We start from the raw sequence: 15,145 nt of genomic DNA on the forward strand, positions 1-15,145 counted from the left end.
CATCTTAGGGAAATGAGGAAAACTATATCTATGTGAACTGCAGGTGGAAACATATCGGCAGACTGAAATGTAAGCAGATAGAACTTGTTCTTTGGTATTAAATGGGCTCTTTAATTACCATAAATGGTCAACTGTTTTTTTTATTTTAATCCTACTCCCATTGGAATGCTGGTCCCTCCTGAACATAATGAAGCTGTAGTTCATTACTTGACTGAAGGAAGAGTATGCCACACATTTAGGCTTCATCTTCACTGCCAGTTCTTCTGGCAGCAAATATGCTAATTAGGGACTCATTAGCATAAATCGTGATCTCATTAGCATATTTTCTGCCGTTTCGTTTTGCACAAGTGGTTTTTGTACAAAAAGAAGCAGTGTAGACTTTTTTTTTGCGCAAAGCCCCCGTTTTGTGCAAGATCCTTATGTCTGTCCCAGAGAGGCGTAAGGATCTTGCGCAAAACAGGAGGTTCGCGCAAAAAAACCCCATCCACACTGCTTCTTTTTGTGCAAAAACCCCTTGCGCAAAAAGAAACGGCAGAAAATATGCTAATGAGATTCTGATTTCGCATATTTTCTGCCGTAAGAATTGGCAGTGAAGACGTAGCCTTAATCATCAACACCGCTTTCTACAGCGATTGGACATGCTTCAGATGTTTCTGATTCACCTTGATCCTGCTTAGTTTATGAAGATCTTAGAAAGCTAGGGTTTTCTTTTTAATACTGCTTTCTGTATTGCTTTACCTAAATCAATCAAAAACCATGCCTGAAATAAAGAAAATGTATCACCCTCCAAAGATGAAATAAGATGCATGCTGTTTCTAACAATAAAATATGAGACTAGAACTGAGCTTGGACAGCTGACTCTGTGACCCAGAGCACATATGATAGCATCATTTGCACTTTTTATAGAGAGCAATTGAGCAGGTCTGACAAAAAACTCAAGGCCCTCCTGACAAAAGGCTGTGCAAACTTGGATCAATGTCCTTTTTGGGCAGTAATAAAAATGCTCCATTCAGCTCGCTATTAAGATTTACTACTTATTCTGAAGGGGAATAGAACAAAAGAACAAGACCTGCCACTTGATCTGAAGATCTTTACTGGAGAATTGAATGTGGTCAACAAGGAAAAAGAAAAAATACACAATACTATTAAGAATTAGGTATATCCCTTCAAAGGAACAGTGAAAATCATCCCTGCTTACCCCGAATAGGGCTGGAAAGCCAAAAAGATAATGCTGTTGATCTGTCCCTCCTCCAAATTTAATTTTAATAAAAATCAACGAAGGGCTGGTGGCAGAGTGGAGAGAGAGGCTCTTGACCTGACCTGACCTGACCTGTCAGATACACTGGTTGGTTCCAAACACTCCAATGTGAAAAAATATTTTAAAATTATAGAATCCTTTAAATAAGAAATGAATACGAAGGGTCTATGGAAGCCTCCAAAGGTCAGCCACAATGTTTTTCTATACATCCTGATACATTTTAGAATATGATGCCTGCCTTTTACTCCGTTTCTGTCACAATCATGGGTACACAACTAAAATCACAACCACATTTTCCATTGCATACACTATTTAGGACCACACCAGAACTTTGCTTAGGAAAATTATCTGGCCTGAAAACTGGCAATTTTATAACAAAGGCTAAGGAAAGGGTGTTTTTCTTTTCTATAAGGCTTGAGTAAAATTGGTTTCAATACTTAACAATTTTAGGTCCTTAAAACAATAATCAAACCATCACCACCATAGTTTGCAATTTTAACTAGACAGAACTAACATGATTATCCCTTCAAACTTTCCATGGCACCATGTCTCTGGAAAGAAGTGCACAGGCTATATTTAAAGAAATTAAGTAGAACAAAACAGTGGGAGAAGCTTGTGTTTTTGAAAATATGGGACTAGATTATTATTCCACTTCTGCCTGTGTGGCTCATATTGCTCTTCTGTTGCAATGAAGTTGCTGCAGCATGACACCCAATTGTTTTGCCCGTGAAGAGAAACAGACAAAAATTACTCTGATTACAAAGCTCTTCAGTAGTGATGTCGATTATTAACTCTATTTTCACCTCCCTTATAAACTAAACAAACTTGGACAAGTTTCATGAAGTCTTGGCCTGTTTCTGAAAATGTATTTGTGGACTTAGGTACTGATGTAATTTCCTTCCTTATAACAATATTTTCTTGTTGCTCTTTTTGTTATTTGTTTATATATGGAGAAGGTATTTTTCCTGCATATTCCATTTCCCTACTTTCTTTCTTTAGCTTTATAAAAAATAAATGAAAATCTTAAATCACATGCTTGAAACTCACAAATCCCATTCCATACAAATAAAATCAGCAAGGTGGCTGGTTACCTATTTATATGAAATTGAGTTTGTGAGCAGTGAAGGAAATGTCGTATTTTGTGCATTGTATACTGCAGTGCATTATATTGAGTCACTGAATAAAATCAATTAAAAACAAAGCAAACAGGCAACATAAAAACAGTGGCAAAAATAACATGACACTAAGAGATTTTCTTGGTGTGTGTTGATGTGCAATAATAAGGCCATACCTGCACGCAGAGCACGTATTCAGTGGCTACCATGTGCTTGAAGATAACTGCAGATCTCAAAACTCCATGTGGGTCCAGCATAAATTCCTCCTCTTCGTTGCCAGTCAGTATGGTGAAGGTAAAGGGGGGTCCATTGTGAAAAGAATCGTTGTCTGTCACTACCAGCTGCAAAATGCTTGTGCCCACTGGTTTATTCTCCTTTATGTATACACAGTGTATAGAAAGAGATTACAATGATATATCTTAATGTTAAAATTACGATTTATTTTGACAATGATATTGCTAAAATAACATTAAGAATACATAAGAAAATGGTTTTTTCGCAGCAGCATTCCATAGTTTTTACATTCCAATACCGTGTTCCTGTTACATACATGCAACACGACTGACTGGAAGGGGAGCACAGAGATGACGGAGAGCAGAATTTGATACACCATCTCTAGTGACATGACCACATTTGGGTTGGGTTTTTAACCAACCACTGTACACTGAATAAAGTGAAGAAAACTTTAAACTCTTATCTGCACATCACCCAGATTAGGATAGGGCCAGCCACTGCTACATGTGGCAGGACCAACATGCATTTACCATAGTGATCAGGGCTGGCTTGAGCCATTCCTGCGCCCCAGGGAGCGGGCACGTGATGTATGCGTGGTTCCACCCCCGGGTGCACAACGCATGTGCGGCCCCACCCCCTGGCACGCTGCGCACCTTATAGCTGCAGTTGGGCACGTGACACCTGATGGCAGCTGTAAGGGGTGCTGCGCGGCTGGGCTCACAGCGCCCCTTACAGCTGTCATCAGGTGCCTCCCATGGGTTGATGCCCCAGGCAGCTGCCTGGCTAGCTCCCCCCTTAATCTGGCCCTGATGGCGATGATGTGCTTTGCCAGTCAGAACATTTAACTGCCTCTAAAGCTGTTAGGGTAATCCTATCGTAATGCTGCTTCATAACATTTTTCATGACTGCATCCCCATGTGATCATGCGGCATTGTCATGCAATGTTCACAGCTATCCCACAGGAAATGCTGAAGCAGGTTTAGATCCTCTTCCAACTCCTCCACAAAAAACATACCTCAAAGAGAGCTCTGACCATATAAAGGGAGAAGTGCCAGAGACACTTTTATGGCTTTCCCATAAAAACAAGAATAACGGCAAAGGCACTGAGGTACCACAGTGACTGGTGGCAGTATACTACTCTAAAATAGATAGATCAGGCCTGCCAACGGAGCTTCAAAAGGGCCCAGGGCTCCCGGCTGCTTTAAATCACCGCAGTAGTCCCAGGCAGCATACTATAGGTGATGCTAAGAGTTGAGTGGGAAAGGTGGTGCTGAACTGAGGGCTGGCTGCAGACCTCCACCCCCTCTGACCAAGGCCTGCCCCTTCCAGAGAAAAGGACCTCGCCCCCCTTACCTAGGGGCCTGACAATTCTGACCATTCCCCTGATACAGACAGATCCATCTTCACAGTACCAAACATGGAAATTCGCAAGTTAAGGTTGCAGAATCTCTTTCCAGGAACATATGGGAACTGGAAATTCCAGACTTCTCCCATTTGCTTCTCTCTTCTTCTCCAAACCCTTCTGATCTAGGAGGGCTTGAAGTTTTTGTTTACAGTTTGAGCTAATTCTTTGTCTATCTGTGAGACGGGCAGGAAAGACACGAGAGTCCAAAATGGCAGCTGGAATAGCAATAATTGCAGAAGCAAAATAAAAAGGATTTCTGAGACAAAGGGAAAGTTTCTGGAAGAACTGGGCTAAATGGTAAAATATGTGGCAGATTCTGAGGCTGAGGATGCTCAGAAAACAGAGTCCTGACAAAGAGTTAAGAAAAACAGGCTTAGCCTTTGCTTGAAAGGAGACAACTTGATGCACCTTGGGCCGATAAATCATCAAAAGTAACTTAAGGGTAACCCAATGCTTTCGTGTTTAAAGGACAGATATGTTTTTCTTGTGCAAAATAAACTTACTTGAATTACAGCTGTATAATTGGCCGGTGTAAATACAGGGCTATTATCATTCACGTCAGAAATGTCTATGTTGACTGTTACAGATGATGACAAAGGAGGGATGCCACTATCTCTTGCTTGAATAACTAATGAATAACCAGACACCTGCAAAAAGGTGAAAACATTAAATCAGTGTGAAAGGGATTCTACGTTTCAGCTATCATTCCTTCCACCCTGTGTGCCACATGCCATATTCTCTGGAAAGCTGTCTGGGCTCATTATTTTTCTTGCCCTCTGTATAATATTTCCCTCTTTAATGCTTCACTGTGGCCCAAGCTCTGTTTTATAAGGTTATCAATAATCTGAATAGCTGCACCATGTTAAAAGAGCTTCAACAGACAATGCATACTGTACATAATGGCATACAGGCAGTCCCCGGGTTACGTACAAGATAGGGACTGTAGGTTTGTTCTTAAGTTGAATTTGTATGTAAGTCGGAACTGGTACATATTGTAGGGGAAACTCTAGCCAAACATTTTTTTTAGTTTTGGATAGCATAGGGAAAGGTTAACTCCCCTCTAATGTTTGTTTTGCTGTCTGTTCCCCTGTTCAGAAGATTTCACATCTATTTCTGTCCCTGTGACAAACTCAGGACTAAAGGAGTAACTCATCAAATACCAAACAGCTCTGCACCATGCTTTGAGCTAATAGCTTTATTTCCACACACCACCCAGGGTTCTAGGAGGAGGGTCCTTTTTTTGCTAACACAATGAGGCCAGCACTTTGTTTGTTTTGGTGGAGTCTTTGTTTGCCCAGGGAGCCCAGCATGTATAGGGGGAGGAGGGGCAGAGAGGCTGCTTTTGTCTGCTGTTCGGCAGCCTGTTGCTCAGGGGAGGGGGCAGCCTGTTGCTGGCAGGGGGGAGGGGGGAGGCGTGCAGGATGCGAGGCCGTGGGGGGGGGGGGCAGCGGGCGTGGGGAGGCACTTTTCCTCTGCCCGGCAGCTCTGCGGGATCCCTGTCCCTGTGGCCAGCTGCTGCAGGCAGAGGCCAGTTGGAGCCGGCCGAAGAGGAGGAGGAGGTGGATTCTAGGACCCAGGTGAGCGAGCCCCGGGGACGCTGCTGTGCTCCAGGAGCCCGGCATGTATAGAGGGGAGGAGGGGCAGAGAGGCTGCTTTTGTCTGTTCGGCAGCCTGTTGCTCAGGGGAGGGGGCAGCCTGTTGCTGGCAGGGGGGTGGGGGGGGCAGCGGGCGTGGGGAGGCACTTTTCCTCTGCCCCGCAGCTCTGCGGGACCCCAGTTGGAGCCGGCCCGAGGAGGAGGAGGATCCTAGGACCCAGGTGAGCGAGCCCCGGGAATGCTGCTGCGCATGTGCGGGAGTTGCCTCACCCCGTTCGTATCTAGGGATCCGACGTAAGTCGGATCCACGTAAGTCGGGGACTGCCTGTACTTAGAAAACTAACAGCACAGTGTCTTGTGTTTAATATGCAAAATAAGCCATTACTACTTTAACTTACAAGCATGCACAGAAAATACTTCCTGGGTGTCAACTGCAGCATGTTAGTCAAATTCTAATCAAACTGGAATTTCACGAATAGTTTCCAAGACACTTTTGAGAGCATGTTTGATTACCTACTTAACATGAAACATTTCTAACAGGACATTTGCAAAGTACCGAGGTGTAGTCCATAGAGAGGTGGCCTAATGTTTTGAAAAACACTTTGTAGAGCTAGTAACATGCATGCCTTTGTATCCCCTGGCTTAGAGAAGTGGTTTGCATCTGGATATCACATACTTTCCACTAAAAAGACAGACATTTCCGGGTACTTACTAGAAACATCCATACAATACCTGTCATTAGGGGAGCAGTTGTCAGTATGCTTTTGGGACATGTCTTTACCTTAGATTACAGCACAGATCACTGGGTGCCTGTGACATTAGGCTCCAAACATGACAACAGAATCTGGGGAATGGGTTTTCTTATTTCCCTGTATTTTAGGCTATGACTGATTTAGAGTTGGTTGTTGGAGATTCTTCCAACAATATTATTTTCTGGTTTTGTCTTTCCAGTCTATCATTTGCTTTAGCTTTAAGAACTGAATCTGCCTGTATGTTTACTTCTTTGAAATGAGTACTGTTTCTTCTCCTTCCAAAAGTTTAGCCAATACTAAATTAGGATGCCCTATTTTGATGTCCCAGAGCAGGGGTGGGCAAATACCGGCCTGAGGGCCAGACCCCGTGTGCCAGGGTTAGCCCTTGGCAGGCCTACCACAGTATTTACCTGCACCTCTACAAGTACAGGGGATCACAGCTCCCGTTGGCTGACAATGGGAGTCATGATCACCTTAAACTGTGGAGCTGCAGGTAAATATAGTGGCAGTGGCCCACCAGCGGCTACCTCTAGTGACCCATTTCCATTTTATTGCCCACGCCTATCCTAGAGTATATCCTCTATTCTATGAACTTAAAAAAACAAGAAATAGACTAGTAGCACCTTAAAGACTAACAAAACATGTAGATGGTATCATGAGCTTTTGTGGGCTCAGACCACTTCGTTAGATGATCCACGAAAGCTCATGATACCATCTACATGTTTTTGTTAGTCTTTAAGGTGCTACTAGACTATTTGTTGGTTTTTAAGTTTTTCCTGTTATAGACTGACTCGGCTACCTCCTGAAGCTATATTCTACATATTTCAGAGTTGGGCTTGTTGTATTGCCTCCAAAGAACATGAGAGACAATGAGCCAAATTTACTATTGATGAAAGCAGGCACAATTCTGCTCACATCATTTAGTTGCCCCTGCCTGTACTAGTGGTGAATTTGGTCTTACATACATGTTTGTACAATGTGCGTGTGTGTGTAGTTTGCCGCTTACTAAACACAGATATTACATTCATGCAAATACAAAAGTTAAACTGTACAATTAAAAATATATAGCACCTATCTACCACAGCAAAGAAAAGAACACACACAGACACTGCCCTCATGACTTCTGTGTCCTTACCATCCCTAGGGTTACCTACACTGTTTGGGAAGTCAGACAGGGATTTCGCTATGTGCTGTAAGATTATTGAAGCAACTTTCTCCAATGTACACATTAACACTAGGCAAACCACCTTTGTTTGTCAAGCCCGGTTATCTGAAAGGTGTATGAAGTAGTGATTAAGTAAGTCATCTTGAGTGAATGTGTTACTGGGGTAAAGAAAATAATGAGGTCTGTTAACTATAGCAGTGTTTCTCAACCAGTGGTTCGAGTACCCTTAGGGGTACACGAGAGAAGTCTGGGGGGTACGTCAACACAACTGAAATGTGGAGAAAACTGAATTTTTGTTTTAAGTTTTACAGTGCTTTATTATTTTTGTACTTTTTACACCCCAAAATTTCATCGCCCATCCGGCTACAATTAAGTTGTTTAAACAAATGAGTTGCAATGGTAGAAAAAAATGTTATGTGTCTGAAAACTGTAGGTACTTATAATTTGGTTTTAAAAATGGGTACTTTATAAAAAAGGGTTGTGAAACACTGAGCAACATTACACCCTATGTCTACCTGGTAAAGCTTGGCTAGGTCACAACATAACCTTGCTAATGATCAAAAGCTTCAGAGGGGTAGCCAAGTTTGTCTGTAACTGGAAAAACTTAAAAATAATGAAAAGTCTTGCAGTGCCTTAGAGACTAACAAAAGATGTAGATAGTATCAGATGACCCTGTGTATGTGTGTTTGTGAATGATGGAAACAGGGTGGCAACTATTAACACAACAGTGTTTTGCATTGTCACACGTTTGTTTTTTTTTATCTGATCTCATGCCAATAGAAAGGGGAGCCTTTTGAGCTCAGTTTGCTTGCAGAAGGTGTGGGATAGGAGGAGTGAACTGAGAAATATTAGAAATGGATGACAGAATATTTTGTAGTGACAATGGCAGACTACATTAACGACAAGCCTGCAGTCATGCAGAAAGCCAGTAGCACAGCTAAGTCAACAGACATATGCAATTTCTAGTAAGTTTAGAAAAAAGTCCAGCTCATGTTATCTTACCCTTTCTCTGTCCAATTTCTTTTTCACCTTTATAAGTCCCAAAACAGAATCAACTGAAAATTCGTTGTCTCGATCGCCATTCACTATGGAAAAATGAATCTGGCCATTGGTAGGACTATCCTGGTCTTCTGCTATCAACTTTTTGAGAAAAGAATAAAATTAATTATACAGATTAAGAACCATTTCTATGGCACAATACACGATCAAAACTGCAGAGGAATAACTTTATGTAAGTGGGGGAATGGTCCCACTATTGTGGGGAACTTGCCTGGCTTCTATACCACCCCGGTGAAATGGACCAGCGAAAGGATCTGAGTCCCCGCTCCCACTTCCTTTACCCCACGGCTTCCTGATCCTGAGGGCTCCCCCTCCACTCTCTTGAGTAGCAGAGCCCTCGAAACCCCAACAAGGCTGGGCCCAGGTTTCCTGGGGCTTAATCCCCAACCCTGTAGTCACTAGGGGCAGGAGTTAGGGTGTCCCCACTCCGAGGTGCTCTCTTTACACTGCATGATTTCTTGGCCCAGTGATCACTTCATAAGGTTCAAAGCAAATACAATTTATTAAACAACAACTGATTAAAGAGAAAAGAATAAGAAAAAATGAGGATGGTTAAATGAGAACACACAGCCCTGCTCTGTAGCACAGGGACATCAAAACAGCAGCCTGCAGGGTGTAAGGACAGTCCACAGTCTCTTCTTTATAGGCCCCTTAGAGGCCCTGGATGTGCTGCAGGGGGCTGCAGGCAGGGCACGCTTGCTCTGGCAGTGACCACACAGCCTCAAGCTCTAAGTGGCCAGACCTCTCTCCCCACACTTTGCAGGTCCCAGCTGCTCACCACATCCAGCTGCAGAGTGTGCTGCTTGGCCAGTCTCCAGCTCCTTGCGTTGCTTCTCTGTTCCTTTTGGCTCTCTGAGCACTGCCAGTCTGCTGCTCAACACAGGGTCTGCGCTCCTTGAGCTGTGTGTGTCTGGCTCTGCTGCTGCAAAAACTGTCTCTCCACACAGCTTGCACTCCTTGGGCTGTCTGTGTCTGGCTCTGTTGCTGTAGGACTTCTTCTCCACACAGCTTGCACTGCTCTTAGCTGTCTCCCAGCTCTCTCCTTGCTCAGAGAGACCCTGAACAATCCCAGCTCACAGGGAGGACGGGTCCTGGCCTCTTGCTTTTCTCACTGGCCTGTTCAACTTGTCAATCAGGCTAGCTGGAGTGTTGGCTGCTTTCCATTGTCTCTGGGGTCTGTCAGTCTCATGGACCCTTCCCCTTTTGATACGGGGAGCTGGCAAACCAAAAAACTCCCACAGAGTTCTAGTAAGGGGCTAACAGTCCCCTTACATTTACATTCCATTAGGTTAGTAGAAATAACTTATTGGACAGCACAAATTTATCTAAAAGTTTTCTCATCATGAATTTGGAATGGGACAATTACTTGCAAGAGGAAAACCCGTGTGTGTGTGATATAAGTCATAAGAAATAAGTACCAATGAGCATTCCTTATTGCTACAAACAAACATACATTTTGTTTAGGTCACAAAGAATTACAGGGTTAGAAGGGACTGCAAGGATCATCTTGTCTAACTCCCTGCCAACATGCAGGATTTGTTATGTCTAAACCATCCAAGACAGATGGCTATCCACATTTTAGAGAGAAGTTATTTTAGACATTTTTTTGACAATCTAGACTGGGATTTTCAAAGACATTAAGTGACTTTTAAAGGGAGCTAGATGTCTAGCTCCTGTAGGAGACTTTTAAATCTCTGCCTTAAAACCTTTTAATGCTATTAGTTCAAACAGCCCTCCCCTATTGGGGTCAGGTGTCTCAGATACAATAGAAGGTATTTTAAAAACAATGAGTAGTTCTATGACACCTTAGAGACTAACAAAATAGTGAGTTTGAGGTATGCTATGCTGTGCATCACCAGGGCTAGAGTCCAACACTTTTTATTTCACTGGAAAGCCATACATTTTGCTTCTTCAACGAGAAATTGTATGTGTTTCTAGCCATTAGACACACCAGATTTCACTTCCCAATAGATATTAGACTTCACTTTCCACTAGACATTACATTTCACTTCCTACTGGTCCAGGGTAGATTGCAATACTGAGAGGGAAAAAAACTGGTAATAGGCAGAAGCTTTGAGAGCTGATTGGCAGTTTGGAACATTAATAGTTGGTCTAGACAAGACAGATAACCAGAAGGACTGCAGAGCTGTATCTACATTGGTGCGATTTTGCGCCAAAGCAGCCGCTTTTGCGCAAAAACATGCTGCATGTCAACACTGGCGGGGAGTTCTTGCGCAAGAACACTGATGTTCTAATGTGTGAAATCAGTGCTTCTTGAGCAAGAACTATAATGCTCCCACTCAGGAATAAGCCCTCTTGTGCAACTGTTCTTGCGCAAGAGGCCAGTGTAGACAGGCAACATGAATTTCTTGCGCAAGAAAGCCCGATGGTTAAAATGACCATCAGAGCTTTCTTGCGCAGGAGAGCATCTACACTGGCACGGATGCTCTTGCGCAAAAGCACATCTCTTGTGCAAAGGCACATGCCAGTGTAGACGCTCTCTTGCACAAATACTTTAATGCAAGAACTCTTGCGTTAAAGAGTATTTGTGCAAGATCACGCCAGTGTAGACATAGCCCAAGTGAGGTGGTAAAAGGTATAGTGGCTACTATAGCTTATCATCTGCACAGCCACAGAAAAAATGTCTATTATATACTTATGCACACAGGTATTTATTGCAACACTTTGTCTTGACTTTCTGTCTGAAATCACATATACACACTCACCATAATCACGGAATCAGCAACTGCTGCATCCTCACTGATGACTGCACTGTAGGCCTCCTGATTGAATTTTGGTGCATTGTCATTAACATCCGTTACATTTATGTTCACTGTAGTAACAGCACTTAGGGCTGGCATCCCACCATCTTTGGCTTCCACTATTAGGTAAAAGTCTTTACACATTTCATAATCCAGAGCTTCAATTACAGAAATGGATCCTTTGAAAAAAAGAGAGAAAACATCAACAAATATAAAGAAGCAAACTCTGTGTACAGTAATATTAACAACATTAGTGATGGCTGGAACATATTATAGAATAGAATATTTAGCACCGGAGCAAAATACCACATAATGCTACTCAAACGACAATGCCAGTAAATCCAAGGAAAATATACAATTAGACATCTGCTTTTCTTCTTATATAAATTTAGTTAGATACAATAACTTGAGCTTAAATATCACTTCTCAGGACAGGACCTTAAAGTGGTTCAAAGTGATTAATGATTGTGACTCAAGGTAGCTTTTATTACAGTAATGCCATGATAGGTAAACTGAGGCAGCACACTTTTATGATTTTCCTGGGCTCACAAAGAGTCAGTGGCAGAACTGGAAAAAGAATTCAGAAATCTTGAATCACCTTTCAATGTTCTGAACCCAATAAACATCGTGGCCAAAATTTTCAAACCTACATGGCTAAATTGATCTTTAAGAGCCTAAATACAAGAAGTCTGATTTTTCCAAAGCATTAAATATCCACAACTTCACCCAAAGAGGGAGCTGGTGAGTGATCAACAGCTTTGAAAATCAGGCTCTTTTTATTGAGGTATCTAAATATGGACTTAGGAGCCTTACTTCAGGTACGCAAATTTAACAACACTGACCCACATCTCACCACACTGCAGCAGCAGAGTTTCTCTTTGTCCAATCATTTGAATACATTTTCATCTTATTAACTTCATGAACCGGTGCTACCCTTGGGAGGGAATCACTTTAAATACAAGCCATTAGCCAGAGGTTTGTTTGCACAGAGAGAAAGGGGTCTGTAGCAGCCCCAGCTAGATCAGCAAGCATGACTTCCTGAGAGCAGGCATGTTGAAGAGGACGGTGGAGAAGCCTATACTTGCCTGAAGGAAGTTCCTACTGATAAATGGCATGACTGAGGGGAGTTATTTTTCAAGCCCCGACTGGCATGTTACATCAGTACATGGCTGTCTAGAATCTCAGCTCCAGCATCTAAACTGGTGATAATGAAGCTGTCACGCATTAATGAATAATAAGCGCTCTTTTCTTCCTGTACGATTAAACTGCACCTCTGTCTTTTATTGATTCATCTCCTTGGTTTCATTGTCAAATGCAAATTTAACAATATTTAAGTATCTCTTTCCATGGTATAAATTCACCTACTCTTGGCTGGAATAAACAGATGTTAAAACACACTTCCATTACTTATTTTTATACAGCTCTTTAGCTGTAAGTGAATAATTTCCACAGAGAAAGAGAATTTATGACACAGAATAGTGTAAACGAGTGAACTTGTCATTCTGAGAATTTCTAGGCTACTGGATACATTTATAGCTGCCCCTAAACAACTGTTACTTTCAGCCCACAAACGGCAGATTAATCAGGCAAGAAATTCAGGTGGCAAGTCCATATGGTTCCTCCTGAATATTGCAGGATGAGGGAATCCTAACTGGGAGAGGTACACAAAGATATGACAGCTCACTGCTGTTACTTAATGGGGATAATGAATAGATCTCAACCAGGAGACTGAACAGCAGTAGCCTTTTGGAATACCCTATGTTTCTGGGTATTTGAAAAAGCCACGCCATCTGTTTTTACAATGAAAACATAAAGGTTTAAGTCTACTTTTGCAATAGTGTGTAAGAGGAGCAACCTTACTGAAGTCAATGCTGTTCTACAGAGGAATAACTGTAATGTCAGAGACAGGTTCTTCGTGTAGGCATTGCTCTGTCCATTGATCAGTTTTCTCCCATTCTACTGAGCATCAGCAGCAAGACATCTGGTAGCACAGCACGTTAGTCCTCAAGGGCAGGATCTCAGAGCCTTTGCTCACACCAGCAGGCACCTGAGCTGCTCCACTGTAAGGCTATGTCTACTGCAGGCTTCTTGAGTGAGAACGGCTGTTCTTGCGCAAAAACTTGAGAAGCATCTACACTGCACACATGTTCTTGCGCAAGTAAATTTACAGTAAGGCGTCAGAACAGAGGGCTTCTTGCACAAGAGTTATTCCTTTCCCTACGAGGAATAAGCCCTCTTGTGCAAGAGCTCTTGCGTAAGAAGGCAGTGTGGACAGGCAACAGGGGTTTCTTGCAGAAGAAATACCTATGGTTAAAATGACCATCAGAACTTTCTTGTGCAAGAGAGCGTCCACTCTGCCATGGATGCTCTTGCACAAAAGCACAAGGTAATGTGGACGCACTCGTGCGCAAGACCTTTTGCGCAAGAACTCTTGTGCAAAACAGTTCTTGCGCAAGAAGCCTCCAGTGTAGACGTAGTCTAAATGTTTGTGAATATGAATCTGGGCCGCATAGTTGGGCCCCAAGGACTAGGTTCTGCTATTCTACAATCTAGGCCACTGATTCATGAGTACCTGTGGCTGCATATGGCCCTAAATCACACCGCTCTTTTTCATTTGGAACTTGTGTAAAACTACTTCCACAATGAAAGGCTGGAGAGAGCTGTCCTTGTAACTCACGGAGTTCTACAGATTGCCCCAAAGCGCTGACTTAGAGAAACTCTTTTTGTGGGTGTTGTATTGCAAACCTGTCTTTGAGTTGATCCTGAATTTCCCTTTCTCATTCCCAGACCTGATGAGGTAGGTAATTTCTGCATTGGTACCAATGTCTTTGCTTGTTGCGAAAACAGCTATCACTTTGGTGCCAGGTGAGGTATCTTCAGGCACTGTAACGAGATAGTCTCTTCTCTCAAACACAGGAGGGTTGTCATTAATATCCAGCACTGTAATGGTAACTGTAGCAAATGAAGACAGGGTCAACCCAATGCTCTGGTCCGATGCCTTTACAGTGATGTTATAGGAAGGCTGCAGCTCTCTATCAAGTGGATGCTCCAAAATGATGATTCCAGATGATCTATCCACAGAGAAGTAACCATCTGCAGAGTCCACTAGGGAATAGACCACCTTTCTGTTCACACCTGAAAGAGAAGCAAAGATTCATTACAAAAAATTCTTGAAAGTTGCGATCTTGATACTCAAGGAGGTAGTGATTTAGGGGCTGTGTCTAGACTGCAGGGTTTTTTCTAAAAAAGTAGCCTTTTTTCGAAAAAACTTCACCTGCATCTAGACTACAGCTGCGTTCTTTCGAAATTAAATCGAAAGAATGCGGCTTTTCTTTCGACAGCAGTACTCCTCATTTCATGAGGAAGAACGCCTTTTTTTGAAAGTGCTCTTTCGAAAAAAGGCGTTCTTGAATGCAAACAGGGCTTTTTCGAAAGACAGCATCCAGACTGCCTGGGTGCTCTCTTTCGAAAAAGCGGCTCACTTTTTTGAAAGAAGAGATTGCAGTCTAGATGCTCTTTTTCGAAAGAAGCTTTTTCGAAAGTATCTTTCGAAAAAGCCTCTTTCGAAAGAGGCTTGCAGTCTAGATGTAGCCAGGAGGAGAAGCCACGTAGCCTTTCTTACACCAAAAATTCTGGGTGAGCTATCTGTGAAATCCTTTACACCTGATCATAGGGAGTGGATTCAAAAAGTATGGTAACCCTTTAGCAAGATCAACAGGCAATGCAGTCCAGAAGCAAGGCTCAGAAATGAGAACCAGTGACTCCTGAGATCTAACCCATTCTCTGGTGCTGACTCTGTG

General features: G+C 42.7%; 1 protein-coding gene across 8 annotated transcripts in view; it reads right to left on the reverse strand.

The window, feature by feature from the left end:
- Positions 1–15,145, reverse strand: part of FAT3 (FAT atypical cadherin 3) — a 647,479-nt gene that overhangs the window by 80,888 nt on the left and 551,446 nt on the right. For all 8 annotated transcript variants that reach the window (XM_025188675.2, XM_075919378.1, XM_075919376.1 and 5 more), the window contains 5 exons: positions 14,091–14,480; positions 11,310–11,524; positions 8,527–8,664; positions 4,516–4,659; positions 2,550–2,747 (listed from right to left, as the gene is read on the reverse strand). In XM_025188675.2, the coding sequence (XP_025044460.2) occupies positions 2,550–2,747; positions 4,516–4,659; positions 8,527–8,664; positions 11,310–11,524; positions 14,091–14,480 (1,085 nt within the window). The remainder of the gene's footprint in view (positions 1–2,549; positions 2,748–4,515; positions 4,660–8,526; positions 8,665–11,309; positions 11,525–14,090; positions 14,481–15,145) is intronic.

This window comes from Pelodiscus sinensis, chromosome 1 (genome assembly GCF_049634645.1).
Source record: "Pelodiscus sinensis isolate JC-2024 chromosome 1, ASM4963464v1, whole genome shotgun sequence".
In the NCBI taxonomy this organism is placed as follows: domain Eukaryota; kingdom Metazoa; phylum Chordata; order Testudines; family Trionychidae; genus Pelodiscus; species Pelodiscus sinensis.